The sequence below is a fragment of the Ambystoma mexicanum genome, chromosome 5p (assembly GCF_040938575.1).
Source record: "Ambystoma mexicanum isolate Mex_15411 chromosome 5p, UKY_AmexF1_1, whole genome shotgun sequence".
Classification (NCBI taxonomy): domain Eukaryota; kingdom Metazoa; phylum Chordata; class Amphibia; order Caudata; family Ambystomatidae; genus Ambystoma; species Ambystoma mexicanum.
Window position 1 is genome coordinate 183,047,626 of NC_090930.1, and position 24,572 is coordinate 183,072,197.

Genomic DNA, 24,572 nt, shown 5'->3' on the forward strand with positions numbered 1-24,572 from the left:
CCAATTTCAAGCATCTAAGTGAAAGTGCCCAGTGGCAAGGTGACGCAACTTTCAAAGCATGCCCGAACCCCTTCCAACAATTTTATTCAATATATGGAACAATAAATAACAAACTAATTCCACTTGTTTATGTTTTAATGCCCAAAAAAAATGAAGAAACCTACAGAATCATGTTGAACAAAATCAAGGACACTGTACCAGATTCGAAACCCAAAAACATAATCATGGATTTTGAATTAGCACAGATTAAGGCATTTTCTTCAATATACCCTGATTCTAGCATACAAGGCTGCTTTTTTCATTTTACTCAGTCGATATGGAAAAAACTGCAAAAACTTGGACTAAGTAGTAAATACACAGACGACAGCACTTTTCAACATAACATAAAAAAACTATTCGGATTAGCATTTGTGAAAGAAGATCAGGTTATAAATTTCTATGAACATTTAATTGACACTGACTATTTTAAAAATCATGAGGAAGAAAATTCAGACATGTTAGATTACATGGAAAATACATGGATTGGACAATTAACTAGGAATAGCACAAGAAGAAGGCCAAAATACAATATAAACTTATGGAATTGTTACAAAGCAACCTTGGAAGGGCGACCTAGAACAAACAATTCACTTGAGGGATGGCACAGCCGTATTAATAAAACTTTCAACACAAGTAATCCCAATTTGTGGCATTTTTTGAAAGAATTAAACAATGAACAATCACATCAGGAATTTCGAGTCTCCCAAGCAATTTCACTCGCAAAGACAGAGGTAAAAAAGAAAAAATACAGAGACTATGAACAACGCCTTGAGGAAATTGTACGGAATTTTAATGAAAATGACAAAGACAGCTACCTAGATTCAATAGCGTATAATTTAAAATGTTAAAAATACTCAAGTTTTTGAGGAATCACCAATCCACCATGACAAATCCAAGCAGTAACCATAAAAAGCACCACGCAGCAAAATCCAAGGAACCCAAAATCCAAAAAGCAACCCAGGGAAAAACACCATCCAAAAAAAAAAATCCACATGTGCGATCTATAACAGTGAAATCCGGAAAGGAAAAAAAGTTGAAAATCCAAGAAAGTCCATGAAACAAAATCCACGATCCAACCCGAAAAAAAATCCATAGCTCGGAAAAACCAAAACATCCATCGAATCCAGTAAAAAAAATCCATTGCATCCATGAAAAAGGGTGAAAAAAGTTGAAAATCCAAAAAGAAATCCACACGAAAGCACAGAGACCCGAACGCGATGGAAACGCTGCAAGAATGAACTTTAAAAATGGTGCCTACGCAAAATTCGACTTTTTTGTAATTCGACATTATTATTTTCGAATAAATATTTTCAACATTTTGACTTTCGAAAATATTGCATTCGAAAATATGACTGGACACCTTATTCTAATTGTTTTACTGTAACATTGTATATGAAATTTGATAAGCTAACTCTAACCTCGCCGTGCTACCCAAGGGACTGTGCGTGTAACAAATGAAATAAACAAATGGGATATTTATAAAGCGCCTATAAAAAGAAATGGTGTTTCAAGGCACCACAAGACAAAAAAGGGGGCGTGGACAAGGGAGAAAGATAACAAAAACGGTCCTACTATGCCTTGTGTCATTCGGATCGTGCAAGAGCAGTAACAAGAAGTGCGAGGGAGAGGAGGAGAGGGTGGTAGTGCTGATCTGCGTGATATGCGTAGTGCTAAGGTCGGAAGAGAAGTGGAGGGCAAGGGGAGGATAGATTGCAAGTGAAAGGGGGGATGGATAAGTGGGGGGCGCAGAGTCCATGCAAGTACTGTGGGGAGGCCAGGTGGGCAAGTGCCAGGGATTGCATGGGGAGCAAGGGGGTGAGGGCCACATGCTACGTGTGAGGAAAGAGGTGGACTGGGGGCGGGATCCTGGTATCCTGTAGAACTCAGACAGAACCTAGCAGCCAGTCCATGTTGCATATGAGGGCAATTAGCAAGGGAGTGGGAGAGGCAAGTAAGAAGAGAAAAGGAGGGTCTTGGGAGCTTCTGGAACTTAAGGTGATCCGGCTCAAGTCTGTGAGGGGCAGAGAGACCATTTCAGAGGGAGGCTCATGCAGAGGAGAGAGATCTACCCCCCACTCTCGGCTAAGCATATATTTCTCAAAACAAGTGCAAGTTGTTCACATCAGTGTGCCCAGGGATACTAATGCTGCTTCTAATGCAGCTGATGTGCTGGTTCTGACAGCGTGGACTTCATCCTCTTCCTCAATCTGCTCATGCCCCTGCCTTTGAATACTTTGCTGCTTAACGGGAACTTTTTGCATAACAGCATTGTGAGGCCATATTGCAGAACATTTGCACCAGTGCAAGTGCATTGGGTACTAGGGAATGAATTGCCACACTGATTGTTTCAGTCACTTTTTGCACCATGTAAAAGCACCAGGACTATGACAAACATTTCCAAGGTGAGAAAATGCATCACAAATATGTTTCTTACTGTTGCCCTAGTCATCAGCTACACTTGCACCAGTGCAAAGTGCCTGTAATGCAGTCCTTGGCCTTTAACTTGGAGTCCCATGATAAGAGCTCTTTTTCTGAGAAGACCTATGGACTTACATAGACTTCACTTCCAGCTCACTTATTCTCTAAATTCTATCTAATTGTGCTTCGTTAATTTCATCCAGATCCTCAAAAGTAGTGTTCTGCAGGAGTTGCAGAGATGAAGGCTGTAATTGCAGTCTTTTATGCGACCACCAGAGCATTGTCTGGAGGAGGGCCAAAACGTTCTTATTCATCAAGGAAACTATCTGACAGGCCTGAAGGTGAGATGTAGGTTGCAGTTTCATTGGTCTGGAATATAGCCTAACTTTAAAACATGATGACGTCAGACCAGATTCTGAGCAATTATTTGTATGCATCTCATCACCTGCCAGGTGCACAAAGGACATGTGAATGCATGCCTCATTGATGTGCACATCCACGTGCCCTTTATCGCCTCTTTGTGCATTCGCCAAAAACAGGGGATGCTGCGACGCATTTTGGGGCGCATCCCGATTCACAAACAGGACGCGCTTTACAATGTGACCGATTCATCTGCACCTCTTTGGTGCACAATGCATGACAAGGGCATTTTTCCGTAAGTGTGACAACAGCGTTCCCTTGCATTTCCATCCCCCAGTGTTAGAATGTTTCTTTTGTTCTTTTTTAAATTTCACGAAGTTGGACATTAAGGGCCTGATTCATGGAATGTTCAGCACAGTGCTTAGTGACCTTGCATTGGAGAAAAAGGTACTTTGCACTGCCAACAAACACCCTGATTTAAAGAGCGGTGCAAAGTGTATTTTTGTAGTGCAAAGTGACTGGCTCCAGGAAGGGATGCATTATCTGGACTTGCTGCTCCCTGCACTGGTCTCCCGCTTGAAGTTTGGAGAAAAATCGGAATGTATTTTCATGGAATGGACATATGAGAGAACCCAGTGCCCAATGCTGTCAAATGCTGTGCAGGAATCTTAAGATGGCCACAGAGTAGCAACTTTTCAACCAACAACACTTAATTTACAGAATTCTTTGCATGCTGAATAGTGAATTTGCACACTTATTAGTGTTGAAAACTCCTTTTCTCGATTCATGGAATGGACTTTGCACGCATTTCTGGGCCCTAGCAGGGACTTCACACAGGTCTGTCACGTCTTTGCGTGCAGTTCAGATCTCAGCGTGAGACTCCACACAAGGTGTGGGACGGGCATACGCAAGGGAATAAATAGGGGGGTGGAACATGCTTGTGCCCCATTCCCTACACAGGATGAGGAAGAACAAGGACTTACGGGGCATGTCGAGGGGTGGGCCATGCAAATGAATTTCATGCCCAGCAATGTGCAAACACAAGTGTATTCATGGATCTGACCGTGCAATGTCACATTGGGTGAGAAGCATGTAAAGCTTGGGAGCCTACCACCACATTAAAGGATCCGAAATGTTCCAATCGCATAGGAAACAATGCACAAAGGTAAGGTACAGTTAGGAATTTAGGGGTGCCAGCACGCAGTTGAGGTATCGAATGAAGTTAAGGATGTGTCTATGCAGATTAGCGGGGTGCAGTCGTCATTTATGGGGGTTCGCATGCAGATTTACCGACTTCAGTTATGAGACATGTAACACATGTGTGCTGTTTGGAGTTACAGGAGACCATACGCAGTGTCTACGGGGTGCTGCCTTAATTGCGGGGGGACGGCCCACAGTATTGACGGGGTGCATGATGGCAGGGGTGCGATCGGTGCAAAGATTGGAATATGTGGATATATCCGCTTTTTTTATGGGGGCGTGTTATGGGCGCACTACTTGTACTATACTAGCTATACCCATTAGAGATGGGGCCCGTGCATTAAATGAGCGAGGCCCTCTGTGCGCTACTCCTGACCCTCCGGAATAACACAGGACCAAGATAGACACATATAAAAGTGCATCACTACAGCTCCCACCCCCACACAATAACTCTACGCTGCCCACATGGCGGCTTGTTCAAGATTGACACCAAATTGGTAAATAGAAGTAGAAAATTGTCTACATTTGCAGACTACTACTCTTTCTGAGCATTGTGGAAATGGTAGAATGCTGCCTCAAAATGTTTTGTCAGTAGGCTACACCATAGCTGTGTGTTTTGGTTCCAACTATTGTGATCACTTCATGTTTCTTTCATGATAATGAAATGAAATGAAATTTTATTTATATCGCGCTCTTACACAAGTGTTTCAGAGCGCGACCAGGCAAAAAGGGAGCGGAACAAGGGAGAAAAAAAACAGAAAAACAGCAATCTTACTAGGCCCAGTGACATTTAAGAAAGCGCAAGTGCACGGGAAAGGAAAATGGGGGAAAAGTGCAAGGAAAAGGGAGGGGGAGTGGAAAGTGTATTAAATAGAATAAATAATAAATAAGGGCTTTAAACCATGGTAGTGCAGCCAGCAAGTGGCAGGTGAAATTTAGTCAGAAAGGTACATCTGATAAGTGCAGAGGAAACGTGCGAGGGAGACTGTATGGGTACAGATACAGAACCCTAGTGCAGATGGTGGCCTGGAGGCAGTGCAGGAGGGTGGCAGGGTGAGCAGGTACCTGGGTCCAAAAGAACAGAGGGTGCCCAGGTGCACAATGCCATGAAAAGAAACAGATAAACAGGGGAGAAGGGGGCAAAGGCAGAGGCAAAGAGGAAGGTCTTGAGAAGTTTCCAGAACTGAAGATGTTTTTCCTCAAGTTTCAAGGTGCATGTGCTATAGGTACACACTACGTCGGTTAAGTTTAATTATGTACGAAAGCCTAGGTAAGGACCTTGTTTTACAAAAATGGTTTTACTAAAAGTGTACATGAATGGCGTGCACATAAATCATTCATATGTTTTCCTCTAGATGAAGTGTGACTGGCTACGGTAAAAGGGTGACGCAGTATTGTAATACGCTCTCCTGATCATAGACTAGATGACCTTGAGTTGTATGCGCTACTGCACTGTTCATCTCTGCATTATACGCATCAAAATCTGCATTTTGCGTGATTTAAAACTGGACTAACACAGTGCCGAACCTTTCATTGAAATTGAGTTTTTTGGAGTAGCTTTGGGGATTATTTAGATTAATCGTAATGTAGATAAACTCCCCTTTGTAGCGCCTTGACGCCTTGTTGATGCTTTATAAGTGAGCATTGAGGTGTGACATGATTGGAGCGTAATCTGTCTCTTTCCCGAACACATGGTGAGGTAGTTCTGTGTGGTCCATCGCTGAGTGAATGTATTGCTCACTTCATATTTGCCCTGGGAGAATAGCTCAGCGGCAACGTGCCCGCCTTGGAAACAAGACGACACAAAGCAACTCAGGTCTGATCCCCGCGTTCGCGCTTGGTAACCTCTGAGTATTAAGCGTGTTATAAATAGCAACTAATACATATTCCTGTAACAGCGCCTCGATGCCCCCGGGCTGTGTGAGCGTTTTAAAAATGCCAAAAAATTACAAGATATTGGCAAAGCATGAGGGCCACATGTGCTGGATTGTCATTTCTTCACTGAGTGATAAGAGGCAGCGGATCCTGAAGCAACGGTTGCTAAGTGCAACTTGTGTGTCAGAGTCGGTCGCAGTTGGCCTTTCCGAAATACTCAAAGTAGACCGACCTTTGATGATACAATGGCCTCCCTTACATAAGCATTTCACAGACATGCCACGTCTCCAGCAACTTGCAGGGTTGTAGGGGGTCTCCAGCAGAGGGAGACAAACTCCAGAACTCGCTCCCACCTATAATAACTAACCCCACAATGCAATCCTATGGGGAAATCCCTTTCTCACGCTTTCTGGAGCAAAATCTCCCACTCACCTGGTCGAGAAACTTGGCATGTCTGCTTTCACTAGTGCTCTGAAAGTGTGAACTAACATTTGCATCAGGATATGTCAGAAGTGCAAAAATGTATTGCAAAATGCATTTTGCATTCTTATGAATTTGCCCCTGTTGCAAAATGTCACTGCATCATTGCAAAGTTAATATAATAATGGTCAGTGCCAAGGAGGCCACTGTATACGGCCTTAGCTGAAGTTGGCAACTCACAAAATCAACACCCAGCATTTTTCCATTAATGTCCTTACCCAAAGGCCTCATCATTTTCCCAGTTAACACAATGAACAAAACTGCATATGTAGAAGCAATTGCAGGAGCTGGCAGGGATCAGGTCTAGTGGTCAAGTTGCAGACAGTGGAACCGCGAGGCTCGGGGTTCTTTAAGTGACCGCATCGCATCGATATATTTGGCTGCTCTCTGCTTTCTGACCTGCTCTAGACTAAATATCAGTGTTAGGTGTTTATCGAAAAATTAACACATATATTTGAATTAAGTGGTCTACTTGGAGGAGGACACTGATTAGCCCCTCTGACGATCATTAAAATGAATGCTGTTTTCTTGGGAAAACCAATTGGAATCTCAACCTACAATTCATCAACACATGAATGCACTTTCTTTTGTATTTTCTTTAATTTGGGGGGGCAGTGTGGTCCAGGGCACCAAGGGCATCAAAGGAGAGTACAATAAATCTTACATACACACTACATACTACGAACATGAATAGATCTTGAATTAAGTGTCGCCATCCAGTTGATATTTTTACATTGTGACCCAAATTAGAGGATTCAACAAGCGGATTGTGCAGTCTTTGAGACGGGGCCTTTATCGTGAAGGAACTGCCTGATACCTCCGACTGCCTGTGTGGTTGTTACGGTTGTCTTCCGCATTTGCTTTCAAGTGTTCATGATTTCCAATGATCATGTCTACAGATCTACGGTGCGCCTCACTACCGGGACATACTTAGGTAACAGTGAAGAGCAGCCACATCCACAGCACTTAGAAGGCTGTGCCCCACTCACCGCAATCTCAGCAGAATATACTTCTGTATCACTAGCGGTCACAGCTGCTACCGTCTGACTCACGTACCACCATCAAGGTACCACCGCTCCCCACGAATATAATCACCTGGGCACGGAACAAGACTCTCCCAGCCACCAGCAATACATACCAGCCCTGCACGGTGCTTTTAGAAGTCGGGATGCCACCAGCACAACATAAACCTCATACACGTAGTGGTTCTATGCTTGCAAATCCTCCAGGGGTCCACCAGCGTCAAGGTTCAGATGAAGGCGTGGCAAACGATTTACCACCGAAACGTCCAAGATACAGACATCAACCTTCTGTCTTCACTCTAGACTAATCACACGTGACATCAACCTAAGTTGGATCAGAGGATCATTACATACATGTATTCAAGACCAAGGTCCTGCCACTCTGACCCAACAGCCACGTCCACCTCCACCAACAGCGGGAGAGAGGGTCCAAACTAAATGACAGCATGGACAATATGGACAACACCACATGGGAACACAGATTTGTGATGTTACCTATGGATGGATTTACCTTCTTTCTGTTATTTCAGTTTACATTAGATGTTTCATTGCACACTTCCTATGTGGCTTCATGTTACCAATCAGGAGTTCACATTGTCTATTGAGTCCACATGCATACACAAGCTGAGAGTTTTATTTATTTATTTTTTCACTCACGATGTCTGCTAAGTCTCGTATGCTTTGCACGATATTAAGGAGAATTGAGGACACAAATAGTGTCTCTCGACAGTGATAAATGACATAATAATCAGAAATATGTAAAATAAAGACAATGTCGAAGGAGGAAAATAATAATCACTCCTGCACTTTGTTTTGGACAAAAGTCTAAATGAATATGTTCTTTTTTGCTGAGAGATAGAAGCTACAGCCACTTATCGGCCTCTTTTGTATAGATGCACACTCCTGCAGAAGAAATTACCCTATTAGGACACACCCTTTGTTAGTTACTAGCGTAGATTTAGTGTCAGGGTTAGTGTTACCGTAGGGGTTGTTATAAGGCTAGTGCTAATAGAGTATTGGTTTGGGTAAGTGTTAAAGAACTGTAGAGGGAGGTTGGAGAGGGCTTGTGATGTTGGCGTAGGATAGTGGGTAGGATAAACCTAGTGGTTAAGGTAAAGTAAGCATTAGGGTACGTAGTAGAGTTGCAGTTAGGGTAAGGCTAGGATTAGTATTAGAGCAAGGGTTTGAATTAAGGCAAGGGCTTTTTACTTTATGGCGAGTTGGTGATAGGGTTGGAGATAGGTTCATTTTCTATTTATTTTGTATTGAGTGACATGCAAACAAAATGTGTTAGCGGGTGAAGGGTTCGTGTTCTGTAAGAGTTCAAGGTAGGATAAGGGTTATAATTAGAGTTAGGAGAAGGATTAGGAATGGAGTGAGGGTGACTGTGGAGGTTTAGTTAGAGGTTTGGGTCATTTTTAGGGTTACAGCCTTGTACTTTTGTGTATTTAAAAATAGCTTTTTGGCGACCTTACTACTGCCAACATTTTCACACTTTCAATTGCTTGTATTAAATTACTACATTTTTTTAAAATACTTTTTGCTGCCTACATTTTCCCGGGGACATTTTCACATAGAACCAAAAAAAAGAAATGAGTAGGAATACATTGTAAACATTTACCTATTCACTGTAATGGATTAAAGCCATGACTATCCGTGTGCTTTGCTAAGTGGAGTGCTCTCATATATGCAGGTATTGATGTCTGCAAGAGGAGGTTGGAATCCCGCCCACTCTGAGAGGTACTTAGGATATTCTTTGTATTAACAAAGTAAATCACAAATCCTGCCCCTGTTTAGGGATATTTCTTCATTATTTTCACTGAATAAAATATAATAGGACTTGTCCAAAACGTGACTGCATGGCTTATCATCATATGTTCACCTAAGATGACATGATGTATGTAATATGTCAGTCTCTCACTTTGCAGTGTTGCTCTGGCATTGGGGTCGGGTGTATCGGTGTTCGGGCTGGAACATATTTCCCATCAGTGATACTAAATAGATGCTTTAACCAACGACACAGTAGTGCCGACACCTTTATTTTGATAGGGGCGAAAGAGGACAACAATTGGGGAAAGTTGCTTTTCCACAAAATGTTCTCCTGACGCATATTTTAAGGATTGCCTTGTTAATGTGGGCAGGTGTTCCGTCTGCACGCACAAGCACTGTATGCATGCGGCGAAAGATACGCAGACAAATGGTGTGGGAGTCAAGAGAGGAGGAGCCGAATTGGGAATGGACACATACGTACGGATGCTTTAGCCATGCCCCCAAGCTCTTTACCCTCATGTTCAAGCATGCATTGGCTACATCACAACAGTACACGGCAACATTGGTCTTTCAATGCTGCCATTCGGATTCTGCAAAGTGCAAGCGTTGTGAAACGCTGCCCCTTCTATTATCTGGGGTGTTACTTTGGAGCATTGATTTGAGTTAGGCTAATGGGCTGTGCTTTTCTTTGGTGAGGCATGCAACAGCTCCGAGAATGAATACCAGGCCTCAAGTTGAGGGTACACGCGGGGGGACGAAGTCCCCTCACTTCATTCAGGGTGTGGACTCAGTCCCCCCACCTAAAATGAGAAACATTGAATGACCTCTTTGAATTTATGAATTAAAGATGACCTCGGGGTTCAAACCACAGTCATTAAGTTTGTAGGCTGGAGACTTCACCACTGCACTATATAACCTGATGAAAAATAACAAACAACTAAAGGTATAATGTCGCATTTCAGTACTGCAAGTCCCAAGGAAAATATTTGTATTGGTTTTGTGTGTGTGTTGATTTTATGAAAGGCAAATTCCATTCGTCCTGTGCAATTTGGGTGGTTATGCAAAGACAATTTAATGAAATGTGTATATTTCACCCTGCTATGCTAATTTCTGGCGACACTGCATCCAATTGCGTTTGTTGAGGAGTCCCCCCCCACTTTTAGGACTTGACCCCTGATGAATACCTCTTCCTTATATGTGTGTCTCTCCTGATACGTTACTTTATAGCCTCCTATTCCTGTTAGTGTTTAATGAAACAATGACTCCTGCTGGATACATTTCTTGTACATCTTCTTAATAGCTTTTGAGAAGGCTCCACGCGAGCGTCTAGTTTCTCTGCTGGTTTCCCATTGTGTTGTGTGTGTGTGTGCGCATGTGGGTGAATGTGTGCGTGTACATCTTAGTTGAGACACTGTTAATATGAACAATGGTGTGTTCAATGCGGTGACAATCCTAGCTCAGCATCATCCACTGCGACTTGGCACTGTGGCCATCTGGCCAGGGCCTTTGGTCATGCGTATGGCCATCCCAGTCTCTCCTTTAGTAGAAAATAACACTGTCCTGTCCTGGCCACTGCATTTTGCACCCATTCAGATAAAAGACTTGACCCACTGGTCATGACTTTGGCCATGGTCAGTGGTCAGAGTCTTAAACTGTGGCCACATTCACTTTGCACCCATTAGGATAAATGCCTCTGCACCAATTTGGCTGATGCTCTTCCACCGCACCACCAATTATGGTATAACACTGTGGTCTATTAGGGTAAAAGACTGACATGTGTTTTCTTTTTTGTTTCTTTTATTCATGCAAGATTTTTCCCTGGGTATTCTCCAATGAAGAATCGCATGGGAACGTTTGCGAGGGTGGCCCATTAACGTGGGAATGATTTTCACAGGAGCTCAATGGGCCTCATTACGATTTTGGCGGTAACCATGCCGCTATTGGAGGCATGGCTGCCGCCAAAATAGGGTCCGGGTCCGGGTTCCCAGAATGGGGAATTACCGGGCCATTCTGAGTTCGGAGGAACCTGGGCCCAGACCTCCCTCATTCCCATTTCCGCCCCAATAGGGCTGAATGGGAATGGGAGAGGGAGCAAACAACAGGCCGATTACGATCGGCCCGTTGTTTGCTCCCTCTTCCCCTCACAGGACCCGCTCTGAACGTCTGGTAAAAACCAGACGTGCAGAGCAGGTCCCACGAGGGGACCTCGTAATGAGGCGGTACGGGGTTAACGCCACCGGCACCTTTACCGGCGCCGTTAACCCCTTACCGCCTCACTTATAATGAGGCCCAATGTGTTTTGATTTTCGCAGTAAAATTAAAACATCTTCAAAATGACGTATGTATAGCCTCCTTGTAACTCTACTGACCCCCGTCCTTTTTGGGTCTACCCACATTCCCCCTCTGGAAGTCACATTGGTCCCATCCTCACTCCTTTTATCCTTCTACCCTCATTTATTTTATAACATAACACCGTTCCCATGACAACTCCCCAATCAACTGTGGTTCTCCCATAATATTATGACAGTAAGAGCTAACGGCAAAAGCTTTAGCTAACAGGCTGAAGTAGGCCTCTCTAGCCCTCCCTAAAGGGTAAAACTGCCCAATTTCTCCTCGTTCACCCTTACCACCAGTACTCTGATGTGAAAGCACCTCTTTCCCTCCTCTGAATATTATTTTGAACACTTTTCTTTTTCCCGTTGCAGCAGGATTATCGTGAAAATTGCTCGTATAGAACAAATAGGTAAATGCAGGCTTTTCATTTTGGGAAAGCCTCAGTGCGGTAACGTACCAGGGGGATAGATGAAAGATTTATTTGGCCCTTTCTCTATTGGATTTTTATTTCTATTGGATTTCTCTATTGAATGTTTTAAAATCTTTGACAGGGATTTACACCAAACCATCAAAAGGCACATCAGCACCAGTTAGTGCCCATCTTGTTTTTTTATTTGGTGCAAATCCAACCCGACGTTTTCCCTCTTTGTTTATCTGGAGGATGGCCCTTTTTCTCCATTGGAAAATGAATCGCCTTGTTTCCAAACAAGCACAAATTCCAGTGTATGGGCGACTGACCATTGGCCCACGTCTCCTTTTGTGCCTCTCTTTTTCATGGTAGGTTTCCCTCAGGACATTCAGCATTCAGTAACACGTGGTCACAGCGATGCTGCCTTTTATTACTGTGCTAATCATTCCCGGGAATCATTCTCATGATAATGCATTTGCCAATTGCTGTGGTGTTGGAAAAACGCTCCACAATTTAAAGGTTTTCTCGATCCCCATTGCCACTCTTTGTGTCCCGCTCATCCTTTCTAGGTCCCCCATCTCCCTCGCTCTGCATAGATCCTTCCCTACCCTCTCCTGCTAACCCTTTTCATCCACCATTTCCTGTGATCCCATTTCTTTTCAGCAAGGGCAGATGTGCTATGTTTCTGTGGGAATCCTGGAGGAATTCTGCTGGATTCCCGTGGCATGATGAAAATGTTCGGTTACAAAACAGGCTCTGCAGCCCACCTCATACCCTCCAACTACACATCCAGTTCTATTTTGCCCCCTCACCTCTACTCTACTTCCAAACCACCCTTTTCCCTGCTCGAATTCTCTCTTTGAGCTATATGCTTTTTCCGCTTCACGCAGCATTTCCACATTCATCACATTGAGCAAAACAAAATGGTGACTTTTCTATACTAAAAAGTTCACTGCTTCAAGGCACCATGGGATATATATATATATGGGCACCACCCCCTTCTCGCTGAATGATTCTTTTTAAAATACTGGATGGATTTACACCAAAACAAAATATAGAATATTTGCAACACTTTGTACCAAACTTGCTTCTTATTTGGTACAAATCTGTTCAGCGGTTTTTGCTCTATGGGAGTTGAATGGAAGCACTTTTTTCACTTTGAGAAAATGAATAGGAATAGGATGAAAATGACTTATTTGTTTTCTTTATCATTTTTAGAGCCATCTAACAAATGTTGCCCAACATTTTATCCAAATGCGTCCAGTGAGTAAAAAGTTCTCAGCAATAGTATTTTTGCACATTTCAATGCAAATAGGTTTTATCTTAACTGTACACACACACACACACACACACACATTCACAATCTGGTTGGCAAGCCATTGAGCTAAATATATGTGTTTCTACGTAAGGCTTGCTCGGGTAAAATATATTGAGTTTTGCAAAAAGAAAATGTGATTTAAAGCAGATTCAAAAGGTTAATTCAATTGTAGGTTGCAGACAATATTTCATCGAGCATCCGTAGAATTCCTGAGAAAAGAGCACTCTTGTGGCTCACAAATTACTCAAGGGTGTCCTTCATGGCTACACATGTATTTACCCATATGGACGTTTTTACATAGGTCATCATCGGGGAATTTCAAGATGCTCCTTGCATATAGTGACAACAACTACAGGTTTATACCTAAACATATGGTAACTACCATATAACTATGCCAGGCATGTGATGTTTTAATGGGGGCATTTGAGGATGCAATGGACACATGACTGCACACACATATTTGGATTTTTCAATGCTCGTTTTACAGCTGTCAGACATTCGTAGGGCCACCAGTTGGTCTATTTCACAGCAAACAATTCCATGAACCGATCCTTGTCATGAAAACCGCACACCAACTGGCAGAGCAAAGCATCATTTCACAATCATAACATTTCTAAAGCTATGACTCCACTGAAAAATCGGCCATTTCAGTACTCAAAAAGGTGAGCTATTGGATGTAATTCTATGATATAGGGATGCCATTTCAGTGGCTTAATTCATCATTCACCAACACAAAAGAAGGACTTGGGTAGAGAGGACAGTTCCATGTCATTTAATTGCGGGTTGTTGTTTCGCAGGGTTTTTTACCGTGATTTTTTTTCTAGAAAAAACCTGTCAAATTTTTTTTGTGGGGGTTCCCCCCGAACCCCTGCTGTTTTCAAAAAAATTTGATGGGTTTTTTTCGGCAACAAATTTGCGGTAAAAAACCCTGCGAAAAAACCTCCTGCGTCGGAAGGATGTCGTACCGAGATAACAGTGGGATGCCAGTTAGTGGCCACTTTAGCAAATTTACATCCAACCATGACCCCTCGTCTTTACCAAAATATATAAGTTTTAAGACTACTTCATCTCTGGCTATTGTCCATTTGGTTATTGAATGGCTTGTTAATATCCGCCTTATGATTTGTAAATACTTATGTTATCCCAAATTCCCACTTATGTATCGTACTTGTTTCATTTTGTTTGCCCTGGTCAAACATGATGCTTATAAAGTGAACTTGTCATCCTCTGCAATCCTGTACTCTTGCCAATCTCCATGGGCACACAAGCTATCCACCATGTACCATTCTACTGTACCAGCTGAAAGGATATTACCTATGGACACGTGTCCTTCTCTGTGTGGGAAGATGGGTATCCTGTTTTCAATCATTCCATCCATGTGATGTGGCAGGATTGCTATGCTGTGCAGGATTGATATGCAATGTTATGCAATATTATGTTATGCAATGCAATGTTATTAGGCTCTCCCATACAGTTAGGCCTCATACCCTTCATGTCACCGTCCTCTGCCTCCCTGTGCCTGCTCTACACGCAGCACCCCGGGCTGGCCCAAACCCCTCCTAGGGCAGAGGACACATCAGACCTTCCCTTCCGCTTATTCTGTACAAGTTTAGCATTAACCCCATATATGGGAGATAACAGAAGAGGTTTCTGCGAATGCTGCGTATTCATAATACCACACGATGCCCCTGCGGGGCTGCGTCACAAGTAACATGTCGACAGTTCTTGCCAAATGTCTGTAATGTCATGCCAAGTAACACCCCCATTGTGAAAGTACAGAAACATATTAGCTACATAAACCGGTAATCTTGGGTGGGGGGCCAGAGAGAGCTCCTTGTGCCGGCTGCCTGAACACTTGCATGCTGCATGATTTTTTTTCCCTGCTGACAACTCTGTATGCTGTGTATTTGCAATATAAATACATGGAGCTTGATTTAACACCTGGCTGTCTGATCTCCTTATTGGCTGCAAACTGAGGCTGGCCGAGGGGGGCGTTATCTTGGCCACCACACATGTCAAATAATCATCACTAACTGGAACATCTGTCATATTTGGAAATTACCCTTCACGTTTTTTACCCAACTCACAAGCTCACACGTATGACTTTCATCTGCACCCTCCCTTAGTATCCCTGTCAAACTGACCATATATGGGCCCTACTATATGTATGTTGGTGAAGGTGAAATCATGGGGTATTTTAAATATATGCTACGAATTTTGAGGTGGCACTGCATGCAATACGTTCTGTGTACCACATGCAGTAAGTACCCTATACAACCTTGGCTGATAATTAGATGGTATTTAAAAAAATGATTTATTTTAAATACTACCTTTTTTTGCAGTTTCCAGCAAACCTTTAATGAGGCACTATAGATTCACATGTAACCTATGTCTTTGAAGTAGCAGAGTGTCTCATGTGCAGCTTAGGCCCTCAACATTTAAAGGGTCTAATCTTTCTTCCGGGGTTGAGCCCAGCTACATAGCGTGGTTATAAAAAGCCGCAGAAATCCATAGCGTACACTGTGGAGCCAAGGAACAGCACATGCATAACGAAGGGGCAGTATAATTCATAACAAGATGATGTTCTAATTCTGAGCACAAATATGGATGCCACTGATTTCATAGTCCCTCAATGAATGGGTTAACTATGATATAATGCAACAGGAAATGCATGCCTCAATAATAACAATAATTTCACATTTATATAGTGCTACAAACCCTCAGGTATCTGAGCACTGCTTTTTTACCCACGGTGTGTGGTGCTCATTTATCAACCTCGGAAGGATGAAAGGCTGAATTTGGCCCTTCCGGGATTCGAACCTGTGTCAGCAGGCTCTGCACAGATGTCAAAGCAAGTACACTACTCGCTGTGCCGCTTGACCGGCAACGTTACATGGAATATCATTGAGATAGACTCAAACAGTACTCTGCTATTCCCCTGTCCAAAAACTGTTACCAGTTCTTTTAGTAGTAGAACAAAACTCAAACGCAGTATATGCAATGCTCAGGCAACAACGAATGGTAAAACAAACAAAATATTCCGCCGGCCTAGAAACATGATCATTTCACTTCAGTCCTTGGGTCTGTGGTGCTTTAAAGTTCGAGGGTCAGACTCAGTCTGGCGATAGTGGTAATTTCACAGGACCTGATTACAAAACAAGTGTACCTGATTGCAAACAGGTTTCTCGATAGTAGTAAATTCACTGGCTCTGATTACAAATGTGTCCATAGTGGTTAAACTTCTAGAATTTCAGAATACCAGATGATACACCATTCCATCACACTACCAGTTTCAGGCCTGAAACTCACCTTTTTTTTACGCCTGCTTCGTATGGCGTAATTACCACATGCAGTAATTGACGATCCCCAGGGAGTCCTGAATGGTCCAAGTGTGGCAGAATCTTGTATTCCTTTCAAATTACCACATACTTACCAAATGCACTAATGGCATGCATATCTTTATCTGATGAAATGCCCATTGAAAAGCTTTGGGTGCACCATCTGCGTTTTTATGGGCAAGCTTAGGCCACGTTATCAAGGTGTCATTCCATGTTCTTTCCAATGGGGTCAACCCCAAAGAAACACACTAGCTGTCCTCTCACAAATCCATCCATCCACTCCAGGTGTACAGGGGCAAAATAGCCGCAATCATGAAGGTCAACTCACTGACAGACATATTCGAGAATGACATGTCTGAATGGGATGTATACGAATTGTTCGAACTACAATTGTTCGAATTACAATTGACCTTTGCACAATTGACCGAATTGTGAAGGTCAATTGTTACATATATGCGGGGGGAAACACCCCGCAACCCCCATTATATATAAATATATATATATATATATACATATATATATATATATATTACCAAACCAATATATATATATATATATATATATATATATATATATATATATATATATATATATATATATATGTGCGGTCAGTTGTGCAAAGGTCAATTCAGACCCTCGACTTTCGGTCAATTCGGTAATTCGAACAATTGTGTTCGAACAATTTCGGTAATACCTCTGAATGTGATGGGCATAGGTTGGTTCTCCAATACATTTGGAGATATCCCATTTTAGATGCCCAGATGCTTTCTCAGCAAATGAATATGTGGGGCCCGATTCATGGAAACGTGCTCATTAATCCCACAAAGGCTGTGTGCCGAGAACAATACTGCGCTCGCCTGCATGCAGAAGTTATTCTGCATGCTCCGCGTAATCATGGACTTGTTTGTGCAGAGTAACCGTACACGCAAGTTGCGGCTGGAACACCCCCAACACGCCCACACGCAAAGCGAAAAAACAGCCAGAAACAGCTACCTTTGCGTTCTCCCTAGGCGCAAATACATGCACCCTGAAAACAGTGTGTGGGGTCCCCCACAACCAGGACTGCATCTCGAGGCCCCTGCACGGGGTCCCCCGTAACTGTTACCGGCACCCCGACAACATGCGTACAAATTTTCGTAACTCTGTTAACACTTCTGTGAATGTGCATGTGAATCCCCGTAAACTGTTCCTGCATCCTGCAACACTGCGTAAGCGCATCCCTAAGTTAGATCGGAACCCCACCTGCATGCACGCATCCCTAAATCCGACTTTCGATCCCACCTCTCGAGTTGATTCCTATGTGCAAGTGCCTCTACGCCTGCCTTGGGGTGGTGGATAGTATGAGGGCTTTGCGTGGCCTTTTCCCTGCTGAGAGGCTGTGCGGATGGGTCCATGAATATGTGTCGTTTCTCACACTATTGTGGGCATTCGATTGACTACCAGCGGCCCGTCCCTCGTAACACCCACTTTTTTGCATGTTCTTCTCTGTATTCTGCCCCCTTCCTAACCCTTTGCGCAAGCCATGCCCATGCTCTTGTGATGTCTCGCGCAAGGCACACAGCCACTTGCAGAGGCGTGCCAGGCGCGTGAAATCCACGCAAGTCCCAGGAGAATTCAGCGCATTCCATTCCATGAATCGACTAACAGGATTTCACACACAGTTCGGCGTGCAATTTCCCTATTTCCTGTGCAAATAATTCCTTGAATCGAGCCCTTGGGGTTTTAGAATGTGGCCCCTTCTTTAGTACCAAATCGCATTTACACAGACTGTGCTGTCTCTGTAATATGACCTCCTGGTTGTTTTGAAGCTCATTTGTCAAGTTTCTAATACGTTCCATTCCTTTTGAAAACTTTCTGATTGATTTGCCATGTTTCGGACCATGTATCTTGTGCATTGGATATGAGACTTGTACATTTATTGCCTTTTGTCCATTTCCACATACTAAAGAATGTGCTTCTTTCCGAATAGGTTGAAATGTCAATATGAACAATGGCCCAGCTATACTACAAAAAGGTTAACTACTCGCCATACAGAGATCGAATCCCCTTGCAAATCGTCCGGGCGGAGGCGGAGCTCTCGCTGGAAGAGAAGGCCTACCTCATTGCCGTTGAGAAGGGTGACTATGCCAGCGTGAAGCATGCCTTGGAGGAGGCCGAGATCTACTACAATATCAATATCAATTGCATGGATCCACTGGGACGCAGCGCCCTTCTGATAGCCATAGAGAACGAGAACCTGGAGATCATGGAGCTGCTGCTAAGCCACAGCGTCTATGTGGGCGATGCATTACTCTACGCAATACGGAAGGAGGTTGTGGGAGCTGTGGAGCTGCTTCTGAGCCACAGAAAGCCTAGTGGAGAAAAACAGGTGGGTGACATGTTCACTTAACACAATAGGAATTGACTTCCCTGAAAAATTCTGAAAAGACCTGAAAACATTTTGACCATTTCCTGGCTGGATATTTGTGATGATACGGCTTATGACCTCGAATGAAATAGCATATCCTGTTAATATTCAAGTGATTGACCACACTCCCCTTCTTCATCATACATGCTACAGGGCTTTACTAGGGAACATGTGGTGCTTGTGTGATCTCAACCTTGAAGTCCACACTCATTATTTAGGGCTCATTGTATTCCCTTCACCCATGGTCATCTTTTGACAACCACAAGAGTGTATTTGTAATTGGTAGTTGCTATATTCTTTGTACTTGATACTGATGTACAAAGTCAAATAGCAGGTTTGGATCATGGAATGCCTAATAGAAACCAGTATTGGAGAAAACTGCTGTATATCACGAGATGAGGCTACGTATTTGATCTTGACAAATTCCCCAAATCAGCAATTGTCATATTGCATTTGCTTGCACTTACCTGCTCTCGTCCTTGTGTTCTGCTAAACCAGAGGAGGCCAACCTGTCACCCTCCAGATGTCTTGACGTACAAATCCCACCAACCCGAGACAGCGGAGTTGGTGGAGCGAGATCATGGGAGTTGCTAGCCAAAACATCTGGAGGGTCACTTTCATTGTCTTCCCCACCCTCAGCCTAAACCATTTATCAACTATTCAACATTCTCTACATGTATGAAAGCCTACGATACTGTTAATGAGCGCAGCACCCTCAGGCCCACCACGTAATCGCCCTCCAACAGGTTCAACGACTCGTAGTCTAATAAAGGTCTCCGCCACCATCCGACTTAGCCTCCCCTCATAGACTATTACTGGATCATCAAACCAGAGCCAGCGGAAAGCAATGGGGCGAAGAGCTATCAGTTGTTAGGCATCTCTTTAACTTTGCATGTTTCCCTATCATGGCGGCTTTCCATTTTTACACTCTATGCTAATTATTGTTCATGTCGCGCACTTGCAGTGATTTGGCTGTTAGTTGAGAAGGAAGTATGTACGAGCGGTGGCAGATATAATCCCTTGCTGACTGGTACCACTGTCCACTGTCACTTGACTCATCTGAAAATGCATTGTATGTGTAATTCTAGAAATTCCTAAAACAATAGCAAAGTAACGTAAGGGAGTACATTAACTCATTCGAATTTCAGGGTACACACTAATGTGGAAATGGTTTGTTAAATTATATATTTCATATGTTTATGTAGTGTTCTTTTCAGCACTGGGCGACTTCAGAGTACTCATAGAAGTGTGCTTGGATAGGGGAGTGATGGTGAAGGAAATGCCTTGGCATTGAAGGCATGTTGAAAGAGATGCATCATGGGAGATCTTCTGAATTGCAGAGTTACAGTTGATATAGAAACTAAAGGCAAAGTATTCAGTAGCAAGGTTGCTCCCTCTCCCACAATATGGCCAGAGTGAGTTTGCCAACAGAGTGTATTTTCCAGAAGGCACATATTTTCAGGCACCTGTTGGATTAGCTCTTACTGAAGCCGAATAATGTGTGCCATTGATTTACAAAGCCTTAGTTAAATACAATGTATGGCCAATATAGCAAGGTATTGAAGTAAGTTTGCATCTATGTATCAGTTGGACACTTGTTGCATAAATGTAAAGTTCATGGAAGCAGTATATTTCCAGGCATACACCTAATGCAACTAGGCCTGTCATGGATAAACCTCAGATGAACATTGTGAGCATGTTTTGTGAAGTTTGTCTACCGTGTTTATATATAGTTGTCGCCTTAGTTAGGCTAAGAAAGTAATTTGTTTGCAAGCATAGTGACGATGAAAGTCTTGGAATAGCAGGAACGCTTAGGAATTCACCTCCGGAATGAATTGTATGTTCTGGGCTGTGTTTCTGATGTGTGCCCTGCCACACAAGCTTCCTTGAGGCTGATGAATGCTCCTGTTCCATGACAAACTGTCTTTTTCTTTCACACATATGTAGTGAAGAACACTCTCAACTTGGCATTACCCTCTTCACATCGACCCTCACAAGGCAAAGGCCAGAAACATGACTGACCATGCACCTTTCCCGTTGTCCTCCTAGAGACAGAAGCATGCCATGTGGATGGCTGCACCATTGCTAATCTTGCTAAGGGATCGGCCACACTAGTGGCTTGCTCTATTTCAGTTTGGCCAAGCCTTTAGGAGCACTACTGGGATAATGCAACCAACAGCCTGATTAATTTTCTACATACAATTGTCCAACATGTGACTAACTGCATTTCCTCTTCCAAGCTTAAACCTAGATGGGCGTGCTGGGAAAAAGGCCCAGTCAAGATGGATAAGGACCTGCTTAAAAGATACCAGGCAGTAGATTTGCAAAACCCATGACTGATGCGGGCCCTTACCTTCCTATCTCTCTGATAGCAGAGCAGCAGTGTTTCTTTCTCTTGCCGGTTTGCATATTGTTTGCAGTGCCCCATTTACATCTTTCAGACTGCAATGTAAGGGGGTACATTCTAAAGTGTATGGTTTTGTGAAGGTACCACACATCAGAAACACAGACATGAGGAGGTACGGCATTCCAGGGGGGAGTTCTGAAGCTGTGCTGCTATTCAAAGAGTTTGATTCTTCCTATGCCTGACGAAGTGAGGATTATGAAAGCTTGCACGAAAATTACCTTCTTATCCTAACTAAGGTATCAAGGTATCGTCCTATTGTCCTTTTTGGATCAACACTCTTAGATGTCACCTACGATGTTGTTATTTATGTCATTGTGGATCACTGCTGTGAGCTCATGTGTGTGCTTGTGGGCTGAGCGACTGGGGGTACTCCAAGTTAAGATGGTTGAATTTCTTGACCCGTTGAATTTCATGTGTTTTGCTGTAATGATTCGGAGCATCTTACCTCTGTCCTAACAAAAGATATTTCACTGAATTTCAAGGGTATTGTAATGCTATATCTTGACCAGGGCTAACTGCCGTGGCTGCTAAAAATAAAACAGGCCACTGTGCACATTGCAAAAAAAAGGCAAATTAACTATGGTCCACGGTCCATGGTTTTTGGCCCTGTCCACTTTCCCCCTTGCAACAAATACGTTAAAAGACAGTGGCAATTGCCAGTGTGCCCGGTCTACAGCCTATATCAAATAGCCAATATCCCACTAATCATTCCATTATCAGATCCCACCAGCCCAGGCCTCATCCCTTGCACACCCTGATTGCCCGTAACATATATAATCAAATGCATGTGGATTCCATAGGAATTCCATAGGAATCCATTGTAAATGATTTGCAGGCAAATGATTTCAATTTTTAAGAACCAGGGTCATGCCCATCTCGGCCAAATTCTTAAAACATTACTGTGTGGACTTACTGCAGATCTAAAAAAAGGCGCATCTGCAATGCTTTCTGCCAACTTGTTTTTTATTTGGTACACATCTGTCCAGTCGTTTTCCAGTCGTTTTCACGCTGTGGGCGTCCAATGAAAGCACCTTTCACTTTATGGGAAAATGAATGGGCGTATGCTGAAAAAAGCTTTTTTGTTTTTTTAATTACTTTTGATTTTTTAAACAAATAATCCATAAAAATGTCCAGTTTCAAGGGGTCCTGGACACAGATGTTCTTCATCCAAGTTCAGCGAGTCAAAAGATATTAGCAATAGAATCTTTGTAGAAATGACAATGCAAACAGGTTTTAAATTAACAATAAGGGGGTGATTGCAGCCCTATAATATATATATATATATATATATGTATATATATTCAATGAAAAATCTCAGTTAAGGGGATGTTTTGGTTAAGTTGCACTAATAAAAACCCATGACATGTAATGGAAAAACGTTGTTACAGGGATGTTATGGTTACATGTAAAACCGAAAAACCTCAGAAATTCACCAGTTATGCTAAGCTAAGCAACCATAGCTCACGTCACCACTGTGCACTACTAAGACTAACACCCAGGACACCAATGATGACATCAAAAAAGGCGGTGCTCAGTACAGAGCCCCTCTTCCCTTTCATTGGCAGCCGGCAGAAGGCGAAGTCAGAACCCTATTACCATATTACCATGGGCACATTTTTTTCCCATTTCAAACCTATCCTACTTTCGAATAACTTTATCACATAGCCGGTCCCAGGTGGAAATGGCCACTTTAACACCATTTTTCATCCCTCGCGATCATGGCCAGTAGCCAGATTGTCCGGGTCATGACCTTATAACATGACCCGAACAATCTGGCCACTGCCCATGGCCACAGGCTATACCTCAATCACCAATGGTATATCACTATTTTTTGTACCTACATTATGACACTTGTCAAAAAATAAAACACAGGCACATTTGCAAAAACATGCTTTCAGGTCCTTGCCAATGCTCCCTACACAAGTTTGCTTGAAATCCACCGATGTTTATTTTTTCAAAAGTGTCAAAATGTATGTTCATACAATTTATGTATTTATTTATTTGAATTTATAAAGCGCACAAACAGCCCCAGGGTATCGTGGCACTGTTACAGAATGACTTGCTTAAGAAATAGTCATATGACTTAGCCCCCAACTTGACAAAATCCATTCAGACTTTACACAACATTCAAGGTTGGTTCTATAATCTTTCTGAAAACCTTTGTCCACATTTGTCAAATGGCAACAAAGTTATAAGCCACCTAAAAATGTTGCGACCCCCTCTAATTTAGCCCCTCCTGAGAGAATCCTGCCAAAATTACAAAAACATTTATATATAGATTTAAAATGGTTTTGCAAACCTTTGTGCAGATTCGTCAAATTCCAGCCATCACCTTTCTGTTTTGCTAAAGTCACCCCGAGTGGGAGGGGTATGCCCAGACGTGGGTCCCGAGTCTGCCGGGCCTAGAGACCCAAGCTACTCCTCACTGATGACGCCCAACAAGGCTGAAACATGTCTGGGGATGCTTGTGGTCTCGTGCAGAAGGGATGTGACCTAGCAGTTCGGGCTGGACTGCCCCTTTTGTGGTAGGACCAAGCCTGATTTGCATATGGTTTTTCCCCTTTTGTAATGGCTTGGCAGGCTGAAAAATGATGGTCTGGAGGGTTGCCCAGAGCTTTGCCCGTGGTTATGATTAATTCAAAACCTTCCAGCCATCACCTTTCTGTTTTGCTAAAGTCACCCCGAGTGTGACGGGTATGCCCAGACGTGGGTCCCGAGTCTGCCGGGCCTAGAGACCCAAGCTACCCCTCACTGATGACACCCAACAAGGCTGAAACATGTCTGGGGATGCTTGTGGTCTCGTGCAGAAGGGATGTGACCTAGCAGTTTGGGCTGGACTGCCCCTTTTCGGGTAGGACCAAGCCTGACTTGCATATGGTTTTTTCCCTTCTTTCATGGCTTGGCAGGCTGAAAAACCATGGTCTGGAGGGTTGCCCAGTGCTTTGCCCGTGGTTATGATTAATTCAAAACCGGTGTGCAGTCATAACATCGAAAATAAAATGTCGAATTACACAAAAATCAAAAAAATAATGTTGAAAAAAAAATTTGGAATAATTTATTTTTTTATTTATATTTATTTTTTGGGTCCTGCATGTAAAAAAAAAAAGGTAAAAGCAAAAAAAAAAAAAAAAAGTGGGGTTGGGGGGAACCCCCCCCATTTCGAATAAAAAACGTAATCAAAAAGAAATTCAACTT

At 43.0% G+C, this 24,572-nt stretch overlaps 1 protein-coding gene across 1 annotated transcript in view; it reads left to right on the forward strand.

Annotated features, from left to right (window-relative positions):
* Window positions 1-24,572, forward strand: part of TRPC5 (transient receptor potential cation channel subfamily C member 5) — a 1,352,993-nt gene that overhangs the window by 479,130 nt on the left and 849,291 nt on the right. The window contains exon 2 of the mRNA XM_069612595.1: window positions 18,533-18,931. Coding sequence (XP_069468696.1) covers window positions 18,554-18,931 — 378 coding nt within the window. The 5' untranslated portion in view covers window positions 18,533-18,553. The remainder of the gene's footprint in view (window positions 1-18,532; window positions 18,932-24,572) is intronic.